We start from the raw sequence: 22,836 nt of genomic DNA, 5'->3' as shown, positions 1-22,836 counted from the left end.
CATCAGTTAGGTTTAGTTAATTATAGTGTTCAAATCTTCTTTATCCTTGTTGATCTTTTGCTTGTTTTGTCTGTTATTAAAAATGGGATTATTGAAGCCTCCAGCTATAACTGTTGAATTGTCTGTTCTTCCTTAGTTCTGCCACTTTTTGCTTCATATATTTTTGAGGCTTTGTTGTTATGTGTGTAAATGTTTATAATTGTTATGTCTCTGTAGTAAGACCTTTTTCCACTATAAAATGTGTTTCTTTGTAATATTTTTTGTCTTAAATTCTATTTTGGCTGATATTAGTATAGGCACTCAGGCTCTTTTGGTTACTCTTGGCATGGTATATTTTTTTATTATGTTATTTTTGACCTTTTTGTGTCTTTGAATCTAAAGTGTGTCTCTTGTAGGATAGCATATAGATGGATCTGTTTTCTTTTCAGTTCAGTCTGCTGATCTCTTCCTTTTGATTGGATTGTTTAGTTCATTTATATTTAATGTAATTGCTGATAAGGTAGGATTTACATCTACTGGTTGTTTTAATATGTCTGATGTCTTTTTTTGTTCCTCTCTTCCTCCATTATTGCCTTCTTTTGCATCAAATAGATATTTTCTCATGTACCATTTTAATTCCCTTGTCATTTATTTATATGCACACACACACACACATACACACACACACACACATTTATATATTTAGTATTTTCTTAGTGTTTGCCCTGGGAATTACAAGTAACATCTTTATCTTAAAACAGTATAATTAGTTCTCATTAATCCCTCTCCTTTTTGTTATTTTTCTCATACTAATTATATATTTACACATTAGCCATTGACACAGTTTTATAATTCTTTATGCAGTTGTTTTTTTAAATTAGAAAAAAAAAGAGTTACAAACAAAAATACACATATACTGTCTTTATATTTTCCTCTGTATTTACTTTTACTGGTACTTTTTATTTCTTCATGTGAATTAGAGTTACTGTCTAGTGTCCTTGCGTTTCTGCCTGAAGTACTCCTGTTAGTGTTTCTTTTAGGGAAGGTTCTGGTAGTGTCAAATTCTCTCAATTTTGTTTATCTGGGAGTGTCTTAATTTCTCTTTTGCTTTTTTTTTTTTTTTGGCCACACTGTGCAGCTTGTGGGATCTTAGTTCCCCAACCAGGGATTGAACCTGGGCCCTCGGCAGTGAAAGCACAGAGTCCTAACCACTAGACCACCAGGGAATTCCCTCTCCTTTGCTTTTTAAGAGTAGTTTTGTTGGATATAGAATTCTTGGTTTTTCTTTCAGCGCTTTGAATATGTCATCCCACTGCCTTCTTAAGCCATTTACTTTTAAGGAGTTTTGAGGTTTGGATTATTTATGTAATTGAAAAAAGAATGGTAATTATGTTAATTAGAGCAAATGGAACTATCTTTATTTGTTAACTTTTTTCTTTTAGTCCTCTATTAAAAGACAGGACTAGTTCTGCACTTCCTAGCTGAGATGAAAGTGATCTAACAGCACAATATCAATGTAAACTTGCTGTTTTACAGATAAGAGACGTTTCAAGTGTGTTGAACTTTATTGAATAGACCTTTAAAAAGAATTTCTCTTTTTAAAGCTATAATAAATCATAGTGTAGTATCAAAACAATAATACTTTTAGTCTAGTCTCTGATAAAATATTTCTTTCAGTGTGTGTGAGTATAAACTACCTTAACTTCATAGATTCTTTTCAATGTGAGGTGGTAGTATATACATTTAACTGCATTCATACCTGAGGCAAACAGAGGGTAGGTTCCATCACGATTACACTGCTATTTGTAGTAACATTGAAAACTAGGCTTCCTTTTGTCTAATCACATGAAGTTGTTTTTTGTTTTGTTTTGTTTTGTTTTTATAAATTTATTTTATTTATTTATTTTTTGGCTGCGTTGGGTCTTCGCTGCTGTGTGCGGGCTTTCTCTAGTTGTGGCAAGCAGGGGCTACTCTTTGTTGCAGTGCACGGGCTTCTCATTGTGGTGGCTTCTCTTGTTGCGGAGCACGGGCTCTAGGCACACGGGCTTCAGTAGTTGTGGCGCATGGGCTTAGTTGCTCCGCAGTATGTGGGATCTTCCCGGACAAGGGCTCGAACCTGTGTCCCCTGCATTGGCAGGTGAATTCTTAACCACTGCGCCACCAGGGAAGCCCCACGTGAAATTTTATTCTTTCACAACTCCTTTCAAATTGGATGTTCTCCTATAAGTTTTTGAGTTTGATGTAGAGGAATGATTTTTTGCTTTGATAGTGCACAATTTTTCTGTCTTTTATGGCAGCGTGCTACAGTGAGTTCCAGTAGGCACTTCTGTTACTTTGTATTATTCCTGTTCTGTATGTGTATGATCTGCAAGAGACCATGAGTGTTGTTTGTTGTTCTTTCCCCAGTGCCTTCCATTTTACCTGATATTTCATAAAGATTTGCTGCATTTAGTAATTGACTCTTTAACACAACACTCAGTTTTTAATACAGACACATTATATACTTTATCTGGGAGTTTATGTCAACAGGCACTAAGTCCTCTGGGAAAGACTGTATCTTTATACCTGTGTAACAGGTGTGGCTGTTGGCAGGTCTCAGTTTCTTGCCGCATGGGCTGTCTGCAAGTCTGCCTGATAGTCTTCATGACGTGGCAACTGGCTTTCCCCAGAAGTGAGTGATCTGAGAGAGACCAAATGAAAACCATGATGCCTTTTATAACTTAATCTCAGAAGTGACATACTTTTACTTCTCCTGCATCCTCTTGGTCACATAGACCAACCTTGGTACAATGTGGGAGGAGACTACACAAGGGATCTTTGGGGGGTGTCTTGGAGGCTACCACACTTACTTTATAAAAGAAAGACATATCCTTCACTGATACCTGGTGGTACCATTGTGCATTGTCTTGATGTGTAAAAACTTCCAAGGTGCCAAATAAAGGAGAAGTCTTCTTTAATGATTAATCAAGGGACAGTATTCACAAAGGGTTCCTCCCTTCTCTTCCTGTGCAGATTAATAGTAAACCATGTTAGAAATAGTGTATTTTGTCCTGTGGTCAGATTTTCTTAGTTCTTGTACAACATGTTCAGAAGTTGAGGCTTGCCAACTAATTTTCTTAATTTCCCTCACTGACAGCGATATTTTCTTTCATCAGTCAAAAATGTATAAAGGCTAAGTGACAAGTTGGGCAACAGTCAAATTATTTGGACTTACCTTTAGTCTTCTTAATTGTCATGATACCAAACAAGGTTACTATCTATGAACCATAATGCCAAAACTTGTTCTTGGTATTCAATATGAAATACCATTCCGCATTTAAATCCAGTTGTTAAAAACTGAAAAATGACTCTTACGGGGTAAAGTTTTCTGTTTAGCAGTGTGTTTGTGTATGTGTGTTTTTCATTACTCTTCTGATTTTATTTTAGGGTGATGAGGAAACATTTGAAAATTATTACCGAAAACAAAGAAAGAAACAGGCAAGACTGGTATTGCAACCCCAATCAAATATGGTAAGTATGTGAAAATTTTGAATTGGTTATGTTGAAGTTTTTATCCTCTTTAATTTCTTCAAGGCATGCATTCAACTACAAATATTTATTGAATACCTACCATTTCCAATCATTGGTTTAGGTGTGAAGGTTACAGCAGTGAACAAAATGGCTATGGCTAAGTCCCTTCTCTCATGAACTTACATTCTATTAGGGAAGATAGACTGTAAGTGAATAAATAAGACAATGAATACATAAAAAGATAAATAAGTAAATATATAAAATGTCAGGGAGTGATAATTAGTTTCTGACGATGTGGTAGACTGTGTATCTTGATTAATTGTTCTACTGAAAAAACAACTAACGGTGCTGGATAAAACATTTTTTAAAATCTTAAGTTCTTTTTAAATGTACTGAGTATCAGGTAGGAAAGTATAGTCCTGACAAAGACGAAATAAGTAATCTGAAAGGGCTTTGTTTGTGGGATTTTTATTAGCCATTCTCAAGAATATATGTATTTTTTTGGTTATAAAATTGTGATGTATTCACTGTAAAAAAAATAAGGAAAAATTGAAATAAAATAATCCATAATGTTAAAAAAAAACCAAACTAAGTCAATATGGAACTGTTCTATATGTTGGTTACGGTGATAGGTATGTGACTAGATGTATTTGTGAAAACACATAGAAACAGCACATGAAAAAGAGTTTTGTTCATGTAACTTATACCTCAATACACCTAAATATAAGAAGAAAAAGCCAGGAAATCCTAAATGAGGAAAGAAATTCAGACAGGCATAATGAAGAACTGAATGTAGCTTTTATCCTAGGGGCATGGACTGAATGGGAAAGCATAAGTTTTGAGGACATAGGGGTATAGGGGGCTAAGCATAGAGTCACCCAAAGTGGGTGATAAGAGACTGTCTCCTTTGTAAGGCTGAGACTCCAAAGAATTATAGCCCATTATTAGTATGACCTAGAGATAAAACCATCTAGCAAAAGCTCTCTGGTCCTTTTGCCAAATACACTAAAGAAAATTGCCTATCCCAAATCCTGGTGCTGAGTGAACAAAGAGAAAAAATCTCTGAGAATTCATAACAAGCAGTTCGTCAAATGTGTTTGCAATCCAAATTCATTCTACTTGGATAATCAAAAAAATCTCAAGCTGAAAATTTAAAGTGGTTCCATTTTGATATTGTCTCCAGGTGCCTAGTAGAAGCAAATGCAGTTCTTCTCTGAACCTTCATACCAAATTAAAGGATATCCATAGTTGAGGTTTCAAGGAAAATTAGCAACTCATACTCAGAATTAACTATCAAACAAGTGAGAATCATTAGAAATATTGACAACAGAAATCAATTGTAAAAGACTTTCAATGTTTGAGTTATTAGGCATAGAATATAAAATAACACTATTATATTTAAAGAAATAAAAGGCAAGCTTGCTGATATCATTAGGCAACAAGAAACTCTAAAGGAATTACCAAAAAAATGTGGAAAAAAAATCAAGTAGAATACCTAGTAATTAAAGATATATTAGCCAGGGCTTCCCTGGTGGCGCAGTGGTTGAGAGTCCGCCTGCTGATGCAGGGGACACAGGTTCGTGCCCCGGTCCAGGAAGATCCCACATGCTGCGGAGCGGCTGGGCCTGTGAGCCATGGCCGCTGAGCCTGCGCGTCCGGAGCCTGTTCTCCTCAACGGGAGAGGCCACAGCAGTGAGAGGCCCACGTACCACAAAAAAATAAAAAATAAAAAAAAAGATATACTAGCCAACATGAAAAATTTTGTGAACAGGTTGATGAATTCTCTTAGTTGATCTGAAGAAATTGCTAGACTACATCATAGAGTGACAAAAGAATAAAAATACAGAAGAAAGATAGGGGAGATACAGAGAGGTCTAACATATTTAGTTGCAGTTTTAGAAAGAGAGGATAGAATAAGAGGGACAGAGGAATATTTGAGGTAATACCTGAGAACTTACTAAGACAGATGAGAAACAGAAACCTAAAGTCAAGTCCAAGGAATCCAAGTAGGTTAAATAAAAAGAAGTACACTTTTAGAGAACTTAAAATGAAAATGTAGAACACCAAAGATAAAGAGAAAATAGAAGACCTGAAAAACATTATGAGCTAAGTGAACTAATTGACATTTATTGAATAATTCACCCAAAACAGCAGAATACACGTGCTTTTCCAAGTGTACCTGGAAGTTTCACCAAGATAGATCATGTTCTGGGTAATAAAATAAATCTCAATAAATATTAAAAAACTTGAAATTGCACAAAGTGTGTCTTTTTACTACAAGAGAATGAAATTATCCATATGCAAAAAAATGAATGTTGATGCTTACCTCATTCAACATTTCAAGAAATGGATCATGGACCCAAATATAAGAGCTAAAATTGTAAAACTTTTAGAAAAAACAAAGGTTAAAATTTTTGTGACTTTGGGTTAGGCAGTATTTTCTTAGGTGAGATACATAAAGCATGAACCATAAAAGAAAGAAATTGATAGATTGAACATCAAAATGGAAAACTTCTACCCTTCAAAAGGCAGTATCAAGAAAATGAAAAGACAAGACATAGATGGAGAGAACATTTGCAAAACTCATGTCTAATGAAAGGCTTGTATCCAGAATATATAAAGAACTTGTATAACTAACTAAAGACAGACTAAAAAGATTCAAATAGACATTTTACCAAAGATACACAGATGGCAAGTAAGCACGTGAAAAGATGTTAAATATCATTTTTCATCAGGGAAATGCAAATTAAAACCACAATGAGACACCTCTACATACCTACTAGAATGGCTAAAATTAAAAAGATCGATAATAGCAAGTGCTGGTGAGGATTTGGAGCAGGTAGAACTCTCATAAACTTCTGATAGGTATAAATATTGTACTGCCACTTTGGAAAATAGTTTGACAGTTTGTTATAATGTTAAGCATACACTTGCCATATGACCCAGCACTTCTACCCCTAGGTTTTTACCTGTGAGAGATGAAAATTTATCCACATAGTGGCTCATATGTGAATGTTTATAGTAGCTTTATTCATAAATGCCAGAAACTGGAAACATCTCAAATGTCTGTGAGCTAGTGAATAGATAAACAGATTGTTGTATCTCGGGCTTCCCTGGTGGCACAGTGGTTGAGAGTCCGCCTGCCGATGCAGGGGACACGGGTTCGTGCCCCGGTCCGGGAAGATCCCACATGCCGTGGAGCAGCTAGGCCCGTGAGCCATGGCCACTGAGCCTGCACGTCCGGAGCCTGTGCTCCGCAACGGGAGAGGCCACAACAGTGAGAGGCCCGCGTACCCCAAAAAAAAAAAAAAGTTGTACCTTGACATAATGGAATACTACTCAGCAGTAGAAAAGGAACTGATACATGCAGTGACATGGATAAATCTTAGAAACACTATTCTAGGTGAAAAAATTCAGATACAGCAAAGTTATGTATAGTACGATTTGTGTTACATGACATTTTTGAAAAGGCAAAACTATGGGATAGAATGGGATCTGTGACAACGGGCCAGGGTTGGGCAGAGTGATTCACTATAGAGGGGCATAAAGGGAACTTTTTATGAGACGGAAATATTCTATATCTTGATTTTGGTTGTGGTGACACAAATGTCTACGTTCATCAAAACTCATCGGACTCTGTATGTAAAAAGCGTTTTAATTTTGCTTTATGTAAATTATGCCTCAGTAAATTTGACTTTAAAAACAAAGATAAAGAGAAGATCTCAGAAATACCCAGAGAGAAGAGATTATTTTCAAATAAACAAGACAGTGGAATATTTTCAGTGCTGAAGGAAAATAGCTGTCTACCTGGGATTCTATATTCAGCGGAACAAGGGCAAAGATAGACATTTTCAGGCAAAGAAGAGGAGAGTTTGTTACCAAGACACCCTTAAAAAGAAAGGATATACTGCAGTCAAAAGGAAAGTGATGCCAACTGGAAGATAGGAGATGCTAGAATGAATGAATAGCAAGGAAAGTATAAATATGTGGACAAATCTGTGTTGACTGTAGAAAATAATATTAATAAAATATTATGGACGTTAAAACAAGATAGAGTTGAAATGCACAGAAACAATAACATAAACATTAGAGTGAGATGGAAGTTAATGAAGTGAAACTGTTCTGCAGTTTTGGAATTGTCCAGAAAAGAGTAAAATTATTGATTAATTTTAGAGTTTGATTACTTAAGTATGCATAATGTAATTTCTGTAACCACTAAAAGAATAGAAACAATATATACTTAAATATAATTTTTATTTTTTCTCTACATCTGTGTCTAATTTCTACCCTGCAAACCAGTTCATCTGTACCATTTTTCTAGGTTCCACGTATATGTGTTAATATACAATATTTGTTTTTCTGCCTTACTTCACTCTGTATGACAGTCTTTAGATCCGTCCACGTCTCTACAAATGACCCAATTTCGTTCCTTTTTATGTCTGAGTAATATTCCATTGTATATATGTACCACATCTTCTTTACCCATTTGTCTGTCGATGGGCATTTAGGTTGCTTCCATGAACTGGCTACTGTAAGTAGTGCAGCAATGAACATTGGGGTGCATGTGTCTTTTTCAATTACAGTTTTCTCTGGGTATATGCCCAGTAGTGGGATTGCTGGGTCATATGATAATTCCATTTTTAGTTTTTTAAGGAACCTCCATACTGTTCTCCATAGTGGCTGTATCAATTTACCTTCCCACCAGCAGTGCAAGAGGGTTCCCTTTCCTCCACACCCTGTCCAGCATTTGTTGTTTGTAGAATTTCTGATGATGCCCATTCTAACTGGTGTGAGGTGATACCTAATTGTACTTTTGATTTGCATTTCTCTAATAATTAGTGATGTTGAGCAGCTTTTCATGTGCTTCTTGGCCATCTGTATGTCTTCTTTGGAGAAATGTCTATTTAGGTCTTCTGCCCATATTTGGATTGGGTTGTTTGTTTTTTTAATATTGAGCTGCATGAGCTGCTTATATATTTTGGAGATTAATCCTCTGTCCGTTGATTCGTTTGCAAATATTCTCTCCCATTCTGAAGGTTGTATTTTCGTTTTGTTTATGGTTTCCTTTGCTGTGCAAAAGCTTTTACGTTTCATTAGGTCCCATTTGTTTATTTTTGTTTTTATTTCCATTACTCTAGGAGGTGGATCAAAAGAGATCTTGCTGTGATTTATGTCAAAGAGTGTTCTTCCTATGTTTTCCTCTAAGAGTTTTACAGTGTCTGGACTTACATTTAGGTCTCTAATCCATTTTGAGTTTATTTTTCTGTATGGTGTTAGGAATGTTCCAATTTCATTCTTTTACATGTAGCTGTCAGGTTTTCCCAGCACCACTTATTGAAGAGACTGTCTTTTCTCCATTGTATATATCCTTGCCTCCTTTGTCATAGATTAGTTGACCATAGGTGCGTGGGTTTATCTCTGGGCTTTCTATCTTGTTCCATTGATCTATATTTCTGTTTTTGTGCCACTACCATATTATCTTGATTACTGTAGCTTTGTAGTATAGTCTGAAGTAAGGGAGTCTGATTCCTCCAGCTCCGTTTTTTTCCCTCAACACTGCTTTGGCTATTTGGGGTCTTTTGTGTCTCCATACAAATTTTAAGATTTTTTAGTTCTAGTTCTATAAAAACTGCCATTGGTAATTTGATAGGGATTGCATTGAATTTGTAGGTTGCTTTGGGTAGTATAGTCATTTTCACAATATTGATTCTTCCAATCCAAGAACATGGTGTATCTCTTCATCTGTTGGTATCATCTTTAATTTCTTTCATCAGTGTCTTATAGTTTTCTGCATACAGGTCTTTTGTCTCCCTAGGTAGGTTTATTCCCAGGTATTTTATTCTTTTTGTTGCAGTGGTAAATGGGAGAGTTTCCTTAATTTCTCTTTTGGATTTTTCTTCATTAGTGTATAGGAATGCCAGAGATTTCTGTGCATTAATTTTGTATCCTGCAACTTTACTAAATTCATTGATTAGCTCTAGTAGTTTTCTGGTGGCATCTTTAGGATTCTCTATGTATAGTATCATGTCATCTGCAAACAGTGACAGTTTTACTTCTTCTTTTCCAATTTGTATTCCTCTTATTTCTTTTTCTTCTCTGATTGCCGTGGCTAGGACTTCCAAAACTATGTTGAATAATAGTGGTGAGAGTGGACATCCTTGTCTTGTTCCTGATCTTAGAGGAAATGCTTTCAGTTTTTCACCATTGAGAATGATGTTTGCTGTGGGTTTGTTGTATATGGCCTTTATTATGTTGAGGTAGGTTCCCTCTATGACCACTTTCTGGAGAGTTTTTATCATAAATAGGTGTTGAATTTTGTCAAAAGCTTTTTCTGCATCTATTGAGATGATAATATGGTTTTTATTCTTCAGTTTGTTAATATGGTGTATCACATTGATTGATTTGCATATATTGAAGAATCCTTGCATCCCTGGGATAAATCCCACTTGGTCATGGTATATGATCCTTTTAAGGTGTTGTTGGATTCTGTTTGCTAGTATTTTGTTGAGGATTTTTGCATCTGTATTCATCAGTGATATTGGTCTGTAATTTTCTTTTTTTGTAGTATCTTTGTCTAGTTTTGGTATCAGGGTGATGGTGGCCTCATGGAATGAATTTGGGAGTGTTCCTTCATCTGCAATTTTTGGAAGAGTTTGAGAAGGATGGGTGTTAGCTATTCTCTAAATGTTTGATAGAATTCACCTGTGAAGCCATCTGGTCCTGGACTTCTGTTTGTTAGAAGATTTTTTTTTTTTTTTTTTTTGCGGTATGCGGGCCTCTCACTGTTGTGGCCTCTCCTGTTGCAGAGCACAGGCTCCGGACGCGCAGGCTCAGCGGCATGGCTCACGGGCCCAGCCACTCCACGGCATGTGGGATCCCCCTGGACTGGGGCACGAACCCGTGTCCCGTGCATCGGCAGGTGAACTCTCAACCCCTGCGCCACCAGGGAAGCCCAGTTGGAAGATTTTTAATCACAGTTTCAATTTCATTACTTGTGTTGGTCTGTTTATATTTTCTATTTCTTCCTGGTTCAGTCTTGGAAAGTTATACCTTTCTAAGAATTTGTCCATTTCTTCCAGGTTGTCCATTTTATTGGCATAGAGTTGCTTGTAGTAGTCTCTTAGGATGCTTTGTATTTCTGTGGTGTCTGTTGTAACTTCTTCTTTTTCATTTCTAATTTTATTGATTTGAGTCCTCTCCCTCTTTTTCTTGATGAGTCTGGCTGATGGGTTATCAGTTTGGTTTATCTTCTCAAAGAACCAGCTTTTAGTTTTATTGATCTTTACTATTGTTTTCTTTGTTTCTATTGCATTTATTTCTGCTCTGATCTTTATGATTTCTTTCCTTCTGCTAACTTTGGGTTTTGTTTGTTCTTCTTTCTCTAGTTCCTTTAGGTGTAAGGTTAGATTGTTTATTTGAGCTTTTTCTTGTTTCTTGAGGTAGGCTTGTATAGCTATCAACTTCCCTCTTAGAACTGCTTTTGCTGCATCCCATAGGTTTTGGATCATCGTCTTTTCATTGTCATTTGTCTTTAGGTATTTTTTGATTTCCTCTTTGATTTCTTCAGTGATCTCTTGGTTATTTAGTAACGTATTGTTTAGCCTCCATGTGTTCGTGTTTTTTACGTTTTTTTTTCCCTGTAATTGATTTCTAATCTCATAGCGTTGTGGTCAGAAAAGATGCTTAGTATGATTTCAGTTTTCTTAAATTTACTGAGGCTTGATTTGTGACCCAAGATGTGATCTATCCTGGAGAATATTCTGTGTGTACTTGAGAAGAAAGTATAATCTGCTGTTTTTGGATGGAATGTCCTATAAATATCAATTAAATCAATCTGGTCTATTGTGTCATTTAAAGCTTCTGTTTCCTTATTTATTTTCATTTTGGATGAGCTGTCCATTGGTGTAAGTGAGGTGTTAAAGTCCCCCACTATTATTGTGTTACTGTCAATTTCCTGTTTTATAGCTGTTAGCAGGTGCCTTATGTATTGAGGTGCTCCTGTGTTGGGTGCATATATATTTATAATTGTTATCTCTTCTTCTTGGACTGATCCCTTGATCATTATGTAGTGTCCTTCCTTGTCTCTTGTAACATTCTTTATTTTAAAGTCTATTTTATCTGATATGAGTATTGCTACTCCAGCTTTCTTTTGATTTCCATTTGCATGGAATATCTTTTTCCATTCCCTCACTTTCAGTCTGTATGTGTCCCTAGGTCTGAAGTGGGTCTCTTGTAGACAGCCTATATATGGGTCTTGTTTTTGTATCCATTCAGCAAGCCTGTGTCTTTTGGTTGGAGCATTTAATCCATTCATGTTTAGGGTAATTATTGATATGTATGTTCCTAGTACCATTTTCTTAATTGTTTTGGGTTTGTTTTTGTAGGTCCTTTTCTTCTCTTGTGTTTCCCACTTAGAGAAGTTCCTTTAGCATTTGTTATAGAGCTGGTTTGGTGGTGCTGAATTCTCTTAGCTTTTGGTTGTCTGTAAAGCTTTTGATTTCTCCATCAAATCTGAATGAGATCCTTGCCAGGTAGAGGTAATCTTGTTGTAGGTTCTTCCCTTTCATCACTTTAAGTATATCATGCCACTCCCTTCTGGCTTGTAGAGTTTCTGCTGAGAAATCAACTGTTAACTGTATGGGAGTTCCCTTGTATGTTATTTGTTGTTTTTCTCTTGATGCTTTCAATAATTGTTCTTTGTCTTTAATTTTTGCCAGTTTGATTACTATGTGTCTCAGCGTGTTTCTCCTTGGGTTTATTCTGTATAGGACTGTCTGCGCTTCCTGGACCTGGGTGGCTATTTCCTTTCCCATGTTAGGGAAGTTTTCGACTATAATCTCTTCAAATATTTTCTCGGGTTCTTTCTTTTTCTCTTCTTCTTCTGGGACCCCTATAATGTGAATGTTGTTGTGTTTAATGTTGTCCCAGAGGTCTCTTAGGCTGTCTTCATTTCTTTTCATTCATTTTTCTTTATTCTGTTCCACAGCAGCAAATTCCACCATTCTGTCTTCCAGGTCACTTATCCGTTCTTCTGCCTCAGTTATTCTGCTATTGATTCCTTCTAGTGTATTTTTCATTTCAGTTATTGTATTGTTCATCTCTGTTTGTTTGTTCTTTAATTCTTCTGGGTCTTTGTTAAACATTTTTTGCATCTTCTCGATCTTTGTCTCCATTCTTTTTCCGAGGTCCTGGATCATCTTAACTATCATTATTCTGAATTCTTTTTCTGGAAGGTTGCCTATCTCCACTTCATTTAGTTGTTTTTCTGGGGTTTTATCTTGTTCCTTCATCTGGTACATAGCCCTCTGCCTTTTCATCTTGTCTGTCTTTCTGCGAATGTGGTTTTTGTTCCACAGGCTGCAGGATTGTAGTTCTTCTTGCTTCTGCTGTCTCCTTGCTTCTGTCCTTCTTCTTGCTTCTGTTCTTCTTGCTTCTCTACTTAAATATAATTTTAAAAAGCTAGAATGATAAAAAAAATTATGTCTTAGAGTTGATAAAAATGGTGATTTAAATCTATAAGTACTTGATAACATTGACTCAAAATATTTAAAGCAAAATTGCCACAGCTTAACGGATAAACAAAAACATCCATAAGCATAGTGGATACTTCAGTATCTTATCAGCCAGTAGACAGAATATTAGTAAGAATATAGAACATGCTTAATAGGCTTATCTAATAAACTGTATAGAATTCTGTTTGGGAATTCCTTGAGGGTCCAGTGGTTAAGACTCAGTGCTTTCACTGCCATGGGCCCAGGTTCAGTCCCTGGTCGGGGAACTGAGATCCCAAAAGCCACACAGTGCAGCCAAAAAAAAAGGAATTCTGTTTCAACACCTGTAGAAACATTTTTTTAAGTACACATGGAACATAAAATGTGATATACTGTGTTATAAAGCAGGTATCAAGAAATATCAAACATTTGTGTCATGGAGACTGTATTCTCTGATCATAGTATTTTTAAGCCAAATAGTAATAACAGTCCCCTCTCTGAAAAAATCCAGATGTTTGAAATTTTTGATCACTTTTATGAAATATATAAAATATAATATTTGAACTTAATTGTTATATTTCATGTAATAAACTTTTATGAAATTCAAATGATCAAATATTTTCCTGTATACCTTTTGTTAAAATTATAAACAGTAGGAAATCGTAGACCATTTTAAAGGAATTTGACTTTTATTATGAATCACATGAAAAGTCATTGGAGGGTTTTTAGCAAATGATATAATTATTTGATTACTGTTTGAAAACTATCATTCTGGCAGCTGTCTGGAGAACAGACTGTAGGGATCAAGCCTGAAAGCTTGGAAGACTAGGTAGGAGAATGATGTAATTGTCCAAGTGAGAGATGATGGTAGCTTGAACTAGCCTGCTGAGAAGGAGGTTCTGAAATCATACTGACTTTTTAATTTGTTTATTGTTCATTTCCTTTTGAATGCAAGTTCCATGAGGGGTAAGGACTTTTTGTTATTTACCAGTGTATCCTTGGTGCCTTATAAATGTATGCAGCATATAGTAGACTCTCAATAAATATTTGTTAATAAATGTTGCACTGATTTGGAACTTACTTTTATGTTACTGATATTTATTGTTTTAAATTGATTTTTATTTTTCATTTAAAGCATGAAACAGTTGATGGCTATAGAAGATATTTCACTCAAATTGTAGGGTATGTATCTAATATGGCAATAAGTATTATTTTGATATTGTGTTATGTGTCAGAACTAATGATCTCCTATTTAGGTTTTAATTTTTTTTAACTCATGTTATTTTGGTAATTACTGTTCTTAGGTTCTTTGTGGTGGAAGATCACATTTTACATGTGACCCAAGGATTAGTAACCAGGGCATACACTGATGAACTTTGGAACATGGCCCTCTCAAAGATAATTGCTGTCCTTAGAGCTCATTCAGTAAGTCAGACAATTTATGTTACTAAATTTTTAATTCAGTTACTTCTAGAACTTCTGAAATGCATAATGTCAGAAGGAAACTATACCTCCATCAGTTCTGCATTTTTTTTTTTGGTAATTGCTCAGATTTGGAAGTAGTAATGACAGGCCTTTGTTTGTCTGGTAATATTGCAACTGAGTGGGGCTTCTGAAGACACTTTTAGTCCAGCATTATAGAAGATGAAGAATTAAGCTGGTCTCATTAGTCTCAACTGACCTCTTCATTAGATCACTGAAAAGCACCATGAAGAAAGGGTTTTTAATTATCAGTCCAGATTCTTTGTTTTCAAAGTAAACTCCACCATTAAAACTCAGTAGAACTTGTTCTTCGATGTTTATAATTTGTTTGCAGTAATACAGTTATAAATTTCTTAAAAATATGCAGTTCTCAGAATTTGAACTCATTTAGAATAATGACCCTTTAAGTAATGAGAATTAGTTTTATGAATGAAGGTAAAATGATAAAATATTTTTATAACATGACTTTTGTGGAAATAAAAATATGTGTTATAAAGACTATTGAAATTAATAATTTTTTAGTGTGGACTTTTTCTTAAGACAATTTTGGGAGTTTACCTTCAGTGAAATTTCCCCAAACTTAAAGTTTTATAATCTATTATTTAAAATTTTATTATTGAGAATAGAGATTGAAAGTATTTTGCAGGAAGATTATTAGTTTAAGTGATATTTAGATTATAAATACATTATATTTTTATTTATCAGGGACATAGATTCTGGATACAGTATTTGTCCAATGAACTACAACTTTTTCTAACATATTATAATAAAGAACAACACATTTTATCATGGTTTATATTCAGGCCATCTATGAATATGTAATATGATAGTGTGCTTCCTATTAATTCCATGGCATCACGTATGAGATCATAATATATTAAATGCAACATATCACATTTAAAATCTTATGACATGCTATTAAGGGAACAAGAATGAATTTCACTATCCCTTTGAAATTAATTATTTTTCTTTGGTGCATTACTAAGAAAATACTTAAATTGTCATTTCTTATACTGGAGAAATATATTGATTGTATCTCTTTTATAATAGAATAAATAATTGAAAAGTAGAAATATATGGTCTATATATAAACCATTTTTTCAATTTGAAATAACTAGTTCCTTAAAATCTAAAGACTTTTAGAAATATAAGCATCATTGCTTTGACCAAAGTTTAGTGTGTACAAATTTCAGAAAAATTTCTTTTCATATAATACAGATACTTTAGTTATGTCATGTTATGATCTTTCCCTATGAAATTTTTCATGAATAGAGGAAGCCAGCTGTGGATCTAATAACTAAGACTTCAAATTTATTGTAAATCAGGCAAATTAAGGGAGAAATTTTTAAGTTTTATTTCTTAGTTTTTAACCAAATGACTCTGGTGTGTGTTTGTTTGTTTGTGTTTCCACCCCCACTTACCCTTCATTCTCGCAGTCTTATTGCACTGATCCTGATCTTGTTCTGGAACTGAAGAATCTCATTGTAATATTTGCAGATACTTTGCAGGTGGGTGATAATCTAATATTCAGTTAATGGCTATTTGAGCACTTAAAGCTATTCAAAACATAGACCACACTCATTTATTTTATTGTGGCTTAATGGTAGTAAATTAGTAGTAATAAAATGTTTACTTACGTATTGATATTCTCCTATTACTCAGGACTTTTAATACCACCTCCTTCCTGATTATGAAGCTTGGACAGAGCTCAGGGAATATTACCATCTTTTAAAATATTGGTCATTCTGTTAGAGTAGATACAATATTTTTGCAGTTAAAAAAAAATACACGGTGTAGTGGAAAGAACCCTGAACTAGAAATTAGAAGATTAAAGTTCTGCCTGAGGATAATGAACATGAGCTGTGGAATCACAAAGACCCGGAGTTTATATTCAACCTTTGCTATTGACTAATTGTATGTCTACAACTTTTCTAAACTTTAGATCCTCATTTGTGAAAATGAGTTTGTTAATTACTAGTTTTCAGAATTGTTTTGAGTTTTAAATGTGATACTGTATATGAAAACACATACTAGTTTGAGAGCTGTGTGTACTTATTTTCTTCCTAATTTCAGGTGTACTGTGACTGTGAGCAAATCACTTTACTTCTTTGCATTTTGTTTTTCTTTTTAAAATAAGGTTAAAACTGAATTATCTTAAAACTCAATGTCTTTGTGGTTTTCAGTATCAAAGTTTTAAACTTGTCCTTCCTCCTTGATCACAGATAATAAAGAATTGATTGCATTTGTTTTTCATGCTTATATTTATGGGATTTTTATGGTTGGAATAACTATTTTGTGAACTATAGACCAGCATTTTCCGAAGTGTGATAATAGATGTTACTTAAAAAGTTCTGTGGTCAAAAATGTTTAGAAAATGCTGAGTGAAGTAAAACAGATTTTTCCACTAAAAGCCTATCTCAGAGCAAATTTACACCATACGTTTCCAAAAGGAAGGTGATTATGCAGCATTTTCCCAACATATTTGACACGTAAATCTTTTTTCCCCTTAGAGAATCTTTTAGATCTAGAGCTTCATAAAAAATGCTTTGGCAAATGCTAAATTGTTGGCTTTATCACAGGAGTCTTTCCATCCTAGAATAATAGTTGTCTATTTTATTCTTAAACCTAAGGAGAAGATACCACAAGCTCCTTAGTAAATTATTTTATTGCCTTACATCTTTATTAGTTTGTATGGCTTATACTATAATACCAAAATAATTTGGGGTTTTTTTGCTTTCATAAATTTTGTAACTAATGTACCTGTAATACTGATCTCTCTGTAAGAAAACTTAGGAAGTTTTCTTAAAGGCTGCCTTAATATCTGGGGCCTATGTCTAAGTAACTTGAGGGAGCTTTGCTATCCTTAATGACTTAAAGCATTGCTACTCAAAATATGGTCCAGAGATCACAGGTCTACAAATCGTTTGTTATGGATCCATAATGAAAAGAAACTTTTGTCAGAATGTAAATCAACTATGTCACTAAGTACAAAATTTAGCTCAGTTGGCTTTTTTTTTTTTTTTTTTGGTAACAAGACTTTCTTGATATCAGTATCAGCATTGATTTATATTCTGGTGCAAGCTCCTTACCTCTTTTTTAAAAACCATACAAACTGTTCTTGAGTTGGCACTTTGAGTACAACTGTAGATTCAGTTGTAGACTGAGTATTTGATGTGTTTCCAAGGAACTCTGCAGAGAATCAAGGAGTAATAGACAACATTCAAATAATAGAAGCATAAAAAAGCAACAGTGATGAGTGCATAAACTCTTGTAAATATATCTCTCTCATCCTACTACTTTGAAATAAAGTTAAGGAAAACGAACCAGTTCTTCTTACTTATTCAGAAATCCTGCAGTATTTTCATTTCACTGAATACTGACAGGCTGATTATTAGGTAAATCTCATACTGAATTAATAAATACTGGCTTTTCAAGTTATACTTAATAATTGAAGAATTGAGGAAGGTCTTTTCTTTTTTAAAAAAAATTTATTTTTATTTATTTATTTATTTATTTGGCTGTGTCTGGCCTTAGTTGCGGCACACGGGATCTTCGTTGTGGCATGCAGGATCTTTCGTTGCGGCATGCAGGCTTCTGTCTAGTTGTGGCACGCAGGCTCAGTAGTTGCAGCACGAGGGCTCTCTAGTTGCGGCATGGGGCCTCTCCAGTTGTGGTGTACGGGCTCCAGAGCATGTGGGCTCAGTAGTTGCAGCACGTGGGCTCTCTAGTTGTGGCATGCGGGCTCAGTAGTTGCTGCATGCTGGCTCTCTAGTTGTGGCACGCAGGCTTGAGAGCGTGCCGGCTTAGTTGCCCTGTGGCATGTGGGATCTTAGTTCCCCAATCAGGGATCGAACCCACATCCCCTGCATTGGAAGGCAGATTCTTACCACTGGACCACCAGGGGAATCCTGAGGAGGGTCTTTTCTAATTAACCTTTAACTAATTAAAGAATATTGCACAATATTTAGCTTTTAAAATTGGCACTTTGCCAACTTAAGGAATTTTTTTTCTTTTAAAAATGTAATTATTTCACCATTTAAAAGAAAGCTGACTAAACAATAAATTAAAAATAAAAAACACCAGCATGTTCATAGTTCTGCTTACTGCCTATTAAGCAAATAAAAAGCAAGCATTTATTGATTCGTTCATTAACATTTTTTTGAGCACCCACTATGTGCTAGCAGCTAGATGATATATACAATTATAGATATAAAAATCAGTAGAACAGTAGGGACATGAAGATTCTTGGCTTCAAGAAATTCACACTTTATGGGCTTCCCTGGTGGCGCAGTGGTTGAGAGTTCGCCTGCCGATGCAGGGGACACGGGTTCGTGCCTCAGTCCGGGAAGATCCCACATGCCGCGAAGTGGCTGGGCCCGTGAGCCATGGCCGCTGAGCCTGCGCGTCCGGAGCCTGTGCTCCCCAATGGGAGAGGCCACAACAGTGAGAGGCCCGCGTACCGCAAAAAAAAAAAAAAAAAAAAAAAAAAAAATTCACACTTTAGTTGTAAACAAATAAGATGTATAATAAGACATGCTAATTTAGTAATATGTTAAAGAGCTTTGGGCTCATAGAAGATAGAATGATAACTTTGATTCCAGGAGTTGGGAAAGGCTACACAGAAAGTTGAAATGTGAGCTGGATTTTGAAGGAAATGTGAGTTCAGCAAGTAGATATGAAGGAAGAGGCATTAATGGCAGACAAGATAGCATGTGTTAATTACAGGTAGAGGTATGGTATGGTGAGCATGAGACTGGTTGAGCAGCTTAATGGTGTTAGAAACTGTAGTGTTTGAGTGTAAGCAAAGAAGGGCAGAGAGTGGTAATGAAACTGATAAGGTAGTTTGAGCCAGATTGTGGCATGTCTTGTGAGGCTTTAGTAAGCTTTCTATAGGGAAATGGCATGATCAGATGTGCACTTTCAGATGATAATTTTAAGAGTTGGGCAATAGATTGAGTTGAAAGAGACAGGATGGTTGGAATTTCAGTTTAGGAAGCTCTTACAGTGGTCTAGGCAAGAGATGTTAAGGACCTGAAGTAAAACAGTGATACTGGGAAGATTTCTGGAAGAAAGAAAGGTAGTAAATGATAGAGAATGATAGGTTTGAATGAGATTTGTAAGGGAGGTAAAATCAAAAGAATTTGATGACTGATTAGATGTGTTTGTTTTGAGGGCATTTAGATGACTTTCAGGTTTCTTTCCTGATAAATTGGATTGATGATAGAACTATTAACAGGGATAAGAAATAGGAAGAACACGTGGTTTAGTCTGAAAGGGAAGAGATAAGTTAATGTGCCTGTTGGCAGACTGACTAGAGATGTCTAATTGCTGTTGGAATTAAATATTTAGAATTTATAGAGGTCTAGCTAGAGATACAGATTGAGAATAATCAGAGTAAGTAGTGTTTGAAGTCAATCAACTTGAAATTGCCCTAGAGAGCTAGAAGAAAAGATTGAAGGATAGAGATAGAAGAAAAGAGGAATCCAGAAGGACTACTCATAGATAAAAGGAGAACAAGGAGAGAGAGTGGTGTTACAGAATTCAAAACAGAAGAGTTTCAAGAAACAGAGGTAAGATGGAGTGAGAGATCATGGAATTTTATATTCAGGAGATTCTCTGTGACATTGCTAAGAGCAGTTTCAATAAAGGAATAGGAGTGAGAGAGTTAGATTGTAGTAGGTTTGGCTATGGAAGGAGTGACATAGGAAACTGAGGGAAGGCTTTTTTGTTTTCTTTAGTTGTTCTTGGTTTAAAGATGGGAGGCAATTTAGCATGTTTATTTAGTGAAGAGAAAGGAGCTAGTGGAAGTTAAAGACACAGCAGAGTGAGTAGATAATCCATGGAGCAGTTCCTGCAGGAGGAGATAGGATCAAGACCAAAGATGAAGACGTAAGCCTTGAAGGGGAATAGGGACAACTTTGAGGCGAGCAGAAATGTTAGGTCCTGATATGGGTAGCATTTCAAATGGATTTGGAGTTGCAAAGGAATAAAGTTTTGGAGTGTTACATTTGATAACTTTTCCCTGTACAACAAAGTCAGTGTTAAATTGAAGGTACAAAAGGAAACCATCATGTTTCGGACAGAATGTATTCTCTTTTCTTCTTGTGTCTTATTTAGAGGCAACTTCCCAAGACACAGATGTATAGATCACTAATCTTGAACTTTTTCTCCAATTCTGACTTCTAATACTTTTTAAGGTTAACAGTGTAATCCAGACAAAAAAGAGAGAGAAGAAATAGAAAAAGTATTCCAGTTCATAAAACTCTTTCTAGACTCTTTTTTACCTAGTACAACTTAGTAGAAAGTCAAAAGGATATCTTTTTTTCATACTGTTAGGATGGCATACAATGTGATACAGTGATCACTTCAAACAGTTCTCTAGTATTCTGAACTTTAAAAAGTGATTATCTTTATTTATTTTACTGGTTTATCTGCTTTTTTGTGTGTGTTTTAGGGTTATGGTTTTCCAGTGAACCGACTTTTTGACCTTTTATTTGAAATACGAGATCAATACAATGAAACACTGCTTAAAAAATGGGCTGGAGTTTTCAGGTTAGTCTAAGCCATGGTGCCTTAATGTAATGAAAAAGTTTGTCAGATGCTAAAGTAATTGGTTTTTGCATTTAGCAATAAAAAATGCTTATAATATTTTTTATTGTGGTAAAATATATATAACATAATACTTACAATTTTAACCTTTTATGAATGTACAGTTCAGTGGCATTAAGTATATTCACATTGTTGCAACCATCACCACTATCCATCTCCAGAACTTTTTTATCTTCCTAAGCTGAAACTCTGTACCAGTTAAACAGTAACCCCCATTCTCTTCTTCTAGTCCCTGGCAATCACCATTCTGCTTTGTCTCTATGAATTCGACTACTCTAGATACTTCATATAAGTAGAATCATACAATGTTTGGTTTTTGTGTCTGGATTTGTCTGTTTTTTGTGTGTCTGGATTATTTCACTTAGCATAATGTCTTCAAGCTTCATCTATATTGTAGTATGTGTCAAAATTTCATTCCTTTTTAAGGCTAAATAATATTTCATTATGTATATCACATTTTATTTATCCATTCATCCACTTACGGATATTTGGGTTGTTTTCACCTTTTAGCAATTGTGGATGGTGCCACTATGAACCTTGGCGAACAGTTATCTGTTTGGGTCCCTGTTTTCAGTTCTTTGGGGCATATACCCAGAAGTGGAATTTCTGGATTGTATGGTTAATATATGTTAAATATTTTGAAGACCTCCATACTGCTTTCCACAGTGACTGTACCACTTATAATCAATTTTGAATTGTTCTACTTTTAGTCCTAATCTCTGTAGTTTTTTTCCCCAGATGTGAGGCTGTAAATATTCAGTGGTATTTAGTACTAGAGACAAAAATTTATGGCTTATAAATTTTGTTTGGGGAAAGTGCTATTTTTACAAACAACATAATTGTTAAATTAAAAATCTTAAAGTATCTAATTAGGACAGTTATTTTCACTTTAACCACTTGCCTTCAGGGCACAAAGTATTTTAATAACTATATAATTTTGTATTGCCATGAAAAGAAGTATCAACTCCCTCCTTTTTAAATTCTAAAAAAACTTTTCTCTCCCTTTCTGCCTTTCTCCCTTCCTTCCTTTCTTTTTTTCTTTGTTTCAACAAAAAGTCAATCTTGAGAGCTTACATCTAGGTTAGCCAAAATATGATAGAAACAATGTGGCAATAATAGTTGATGTTATTAAAATAGAAAATATGTTAAATGATTTAACACTAGCTTGGCATTTACCCCATCAGTTTTCAAAACCTATGGAGGGCTGACCTTCTGAATACTGTGATAGAAATCTTTTAAAATACCGAAGTGGTTTACAAGGTTATACACTTCTATTAAGATGAACTAAATCAATCCTTATTTAAGCTTTTTATATTAACATTCCATAGGAGTGACCTTGTCAGGATGTTGTCCCAAATGAATAATTGACAGTCTTAGATGAGTCATGTATAAATATTAACAATTTTTGATATTTAGTATTTTAGAAATAGAGGCAGTGCTTATTGATAGGGATGGTAATATATAATATATATGCCATGATCTAATGTGATATATCTTTATTTATATATATTTGTATATAAAAATCTTTACTTATAGGATTTCTGTTATTAACTTACCCTTTTCAGAAGAGTGTTTAAGTTTTTACAGTTGCTGATAGATTTGTATTGAACCAGCTATTCTCTCTTATCTATCTTAAGACTTCTAGTAGTGAGATTGTTCCTCAAGATTGGGGAAACTGTGAGGTATTGTTTTCTCTCTGAAAAGCTAATGGGTTCTTTCAAAAAGAGATAGGATTAACATTATCCTCCATTATCATCATGGATGA

The 22,836-nt window shown here is 34.9% G+C and overlaps 1 protein-coding gene across 6 annotated transcripts in view; it reads left to right on the top strand.

Annotated features, from left to right (window-relative positions):
* The window catches only part of EXOC6 (exocyst complex component 6), a 318,511-nt gene that overhangs the window by 184,801 nt on the left and 110,874 nt on the right, over positions 1–22,836 (top strand). For all 6 annotated transcript variants that reach the window (XM_060034465.1, XM_060034466.1, XM_060034468.1 and 3 more), the window contains exons 9-13: positions 3,406–3,489; positions 14,116–14,162; positions 14,285–14,405; positions 15,899–15,970; positions 20,917–21,014. In XM_060034465.1, coding sequence (XP_059890448.1) covers positions 3,406–3,489; positions 14,116–14,162; positions 14,285–14,405; positions 15,899–15,970; positions 20,917–21,014 — 422 coding nt within the window. The remainder of the gene's footprint in view (positions 1–3,405; positions 3,490–14,115; positions 14,163–14,284; positions 14,406–15,898; positions 15,971–20,916; positions 21,015–22,836) is intronic.

Source organism: Delphinus delphis, chromosome 16 (genome assembly GCF_949987515.2).
Source record: "Delphinus delphis chromosome 16, mDelDel1.2, whole genome shotgun sequence".
In the NCBI taxonomy this organism is placed as follows: domain Eukaryota; kingdom Metazoa; phylum Chordata; class Mammalia; order Artiodactyla; family Delphinidae; genus Delphinus; species Delphinus delphis.
The sequence above is the reverse complement of the archived record's forward strand: the minus strand, read 5'-3'. Positions and strand labels throughout refer to the sequence as shown.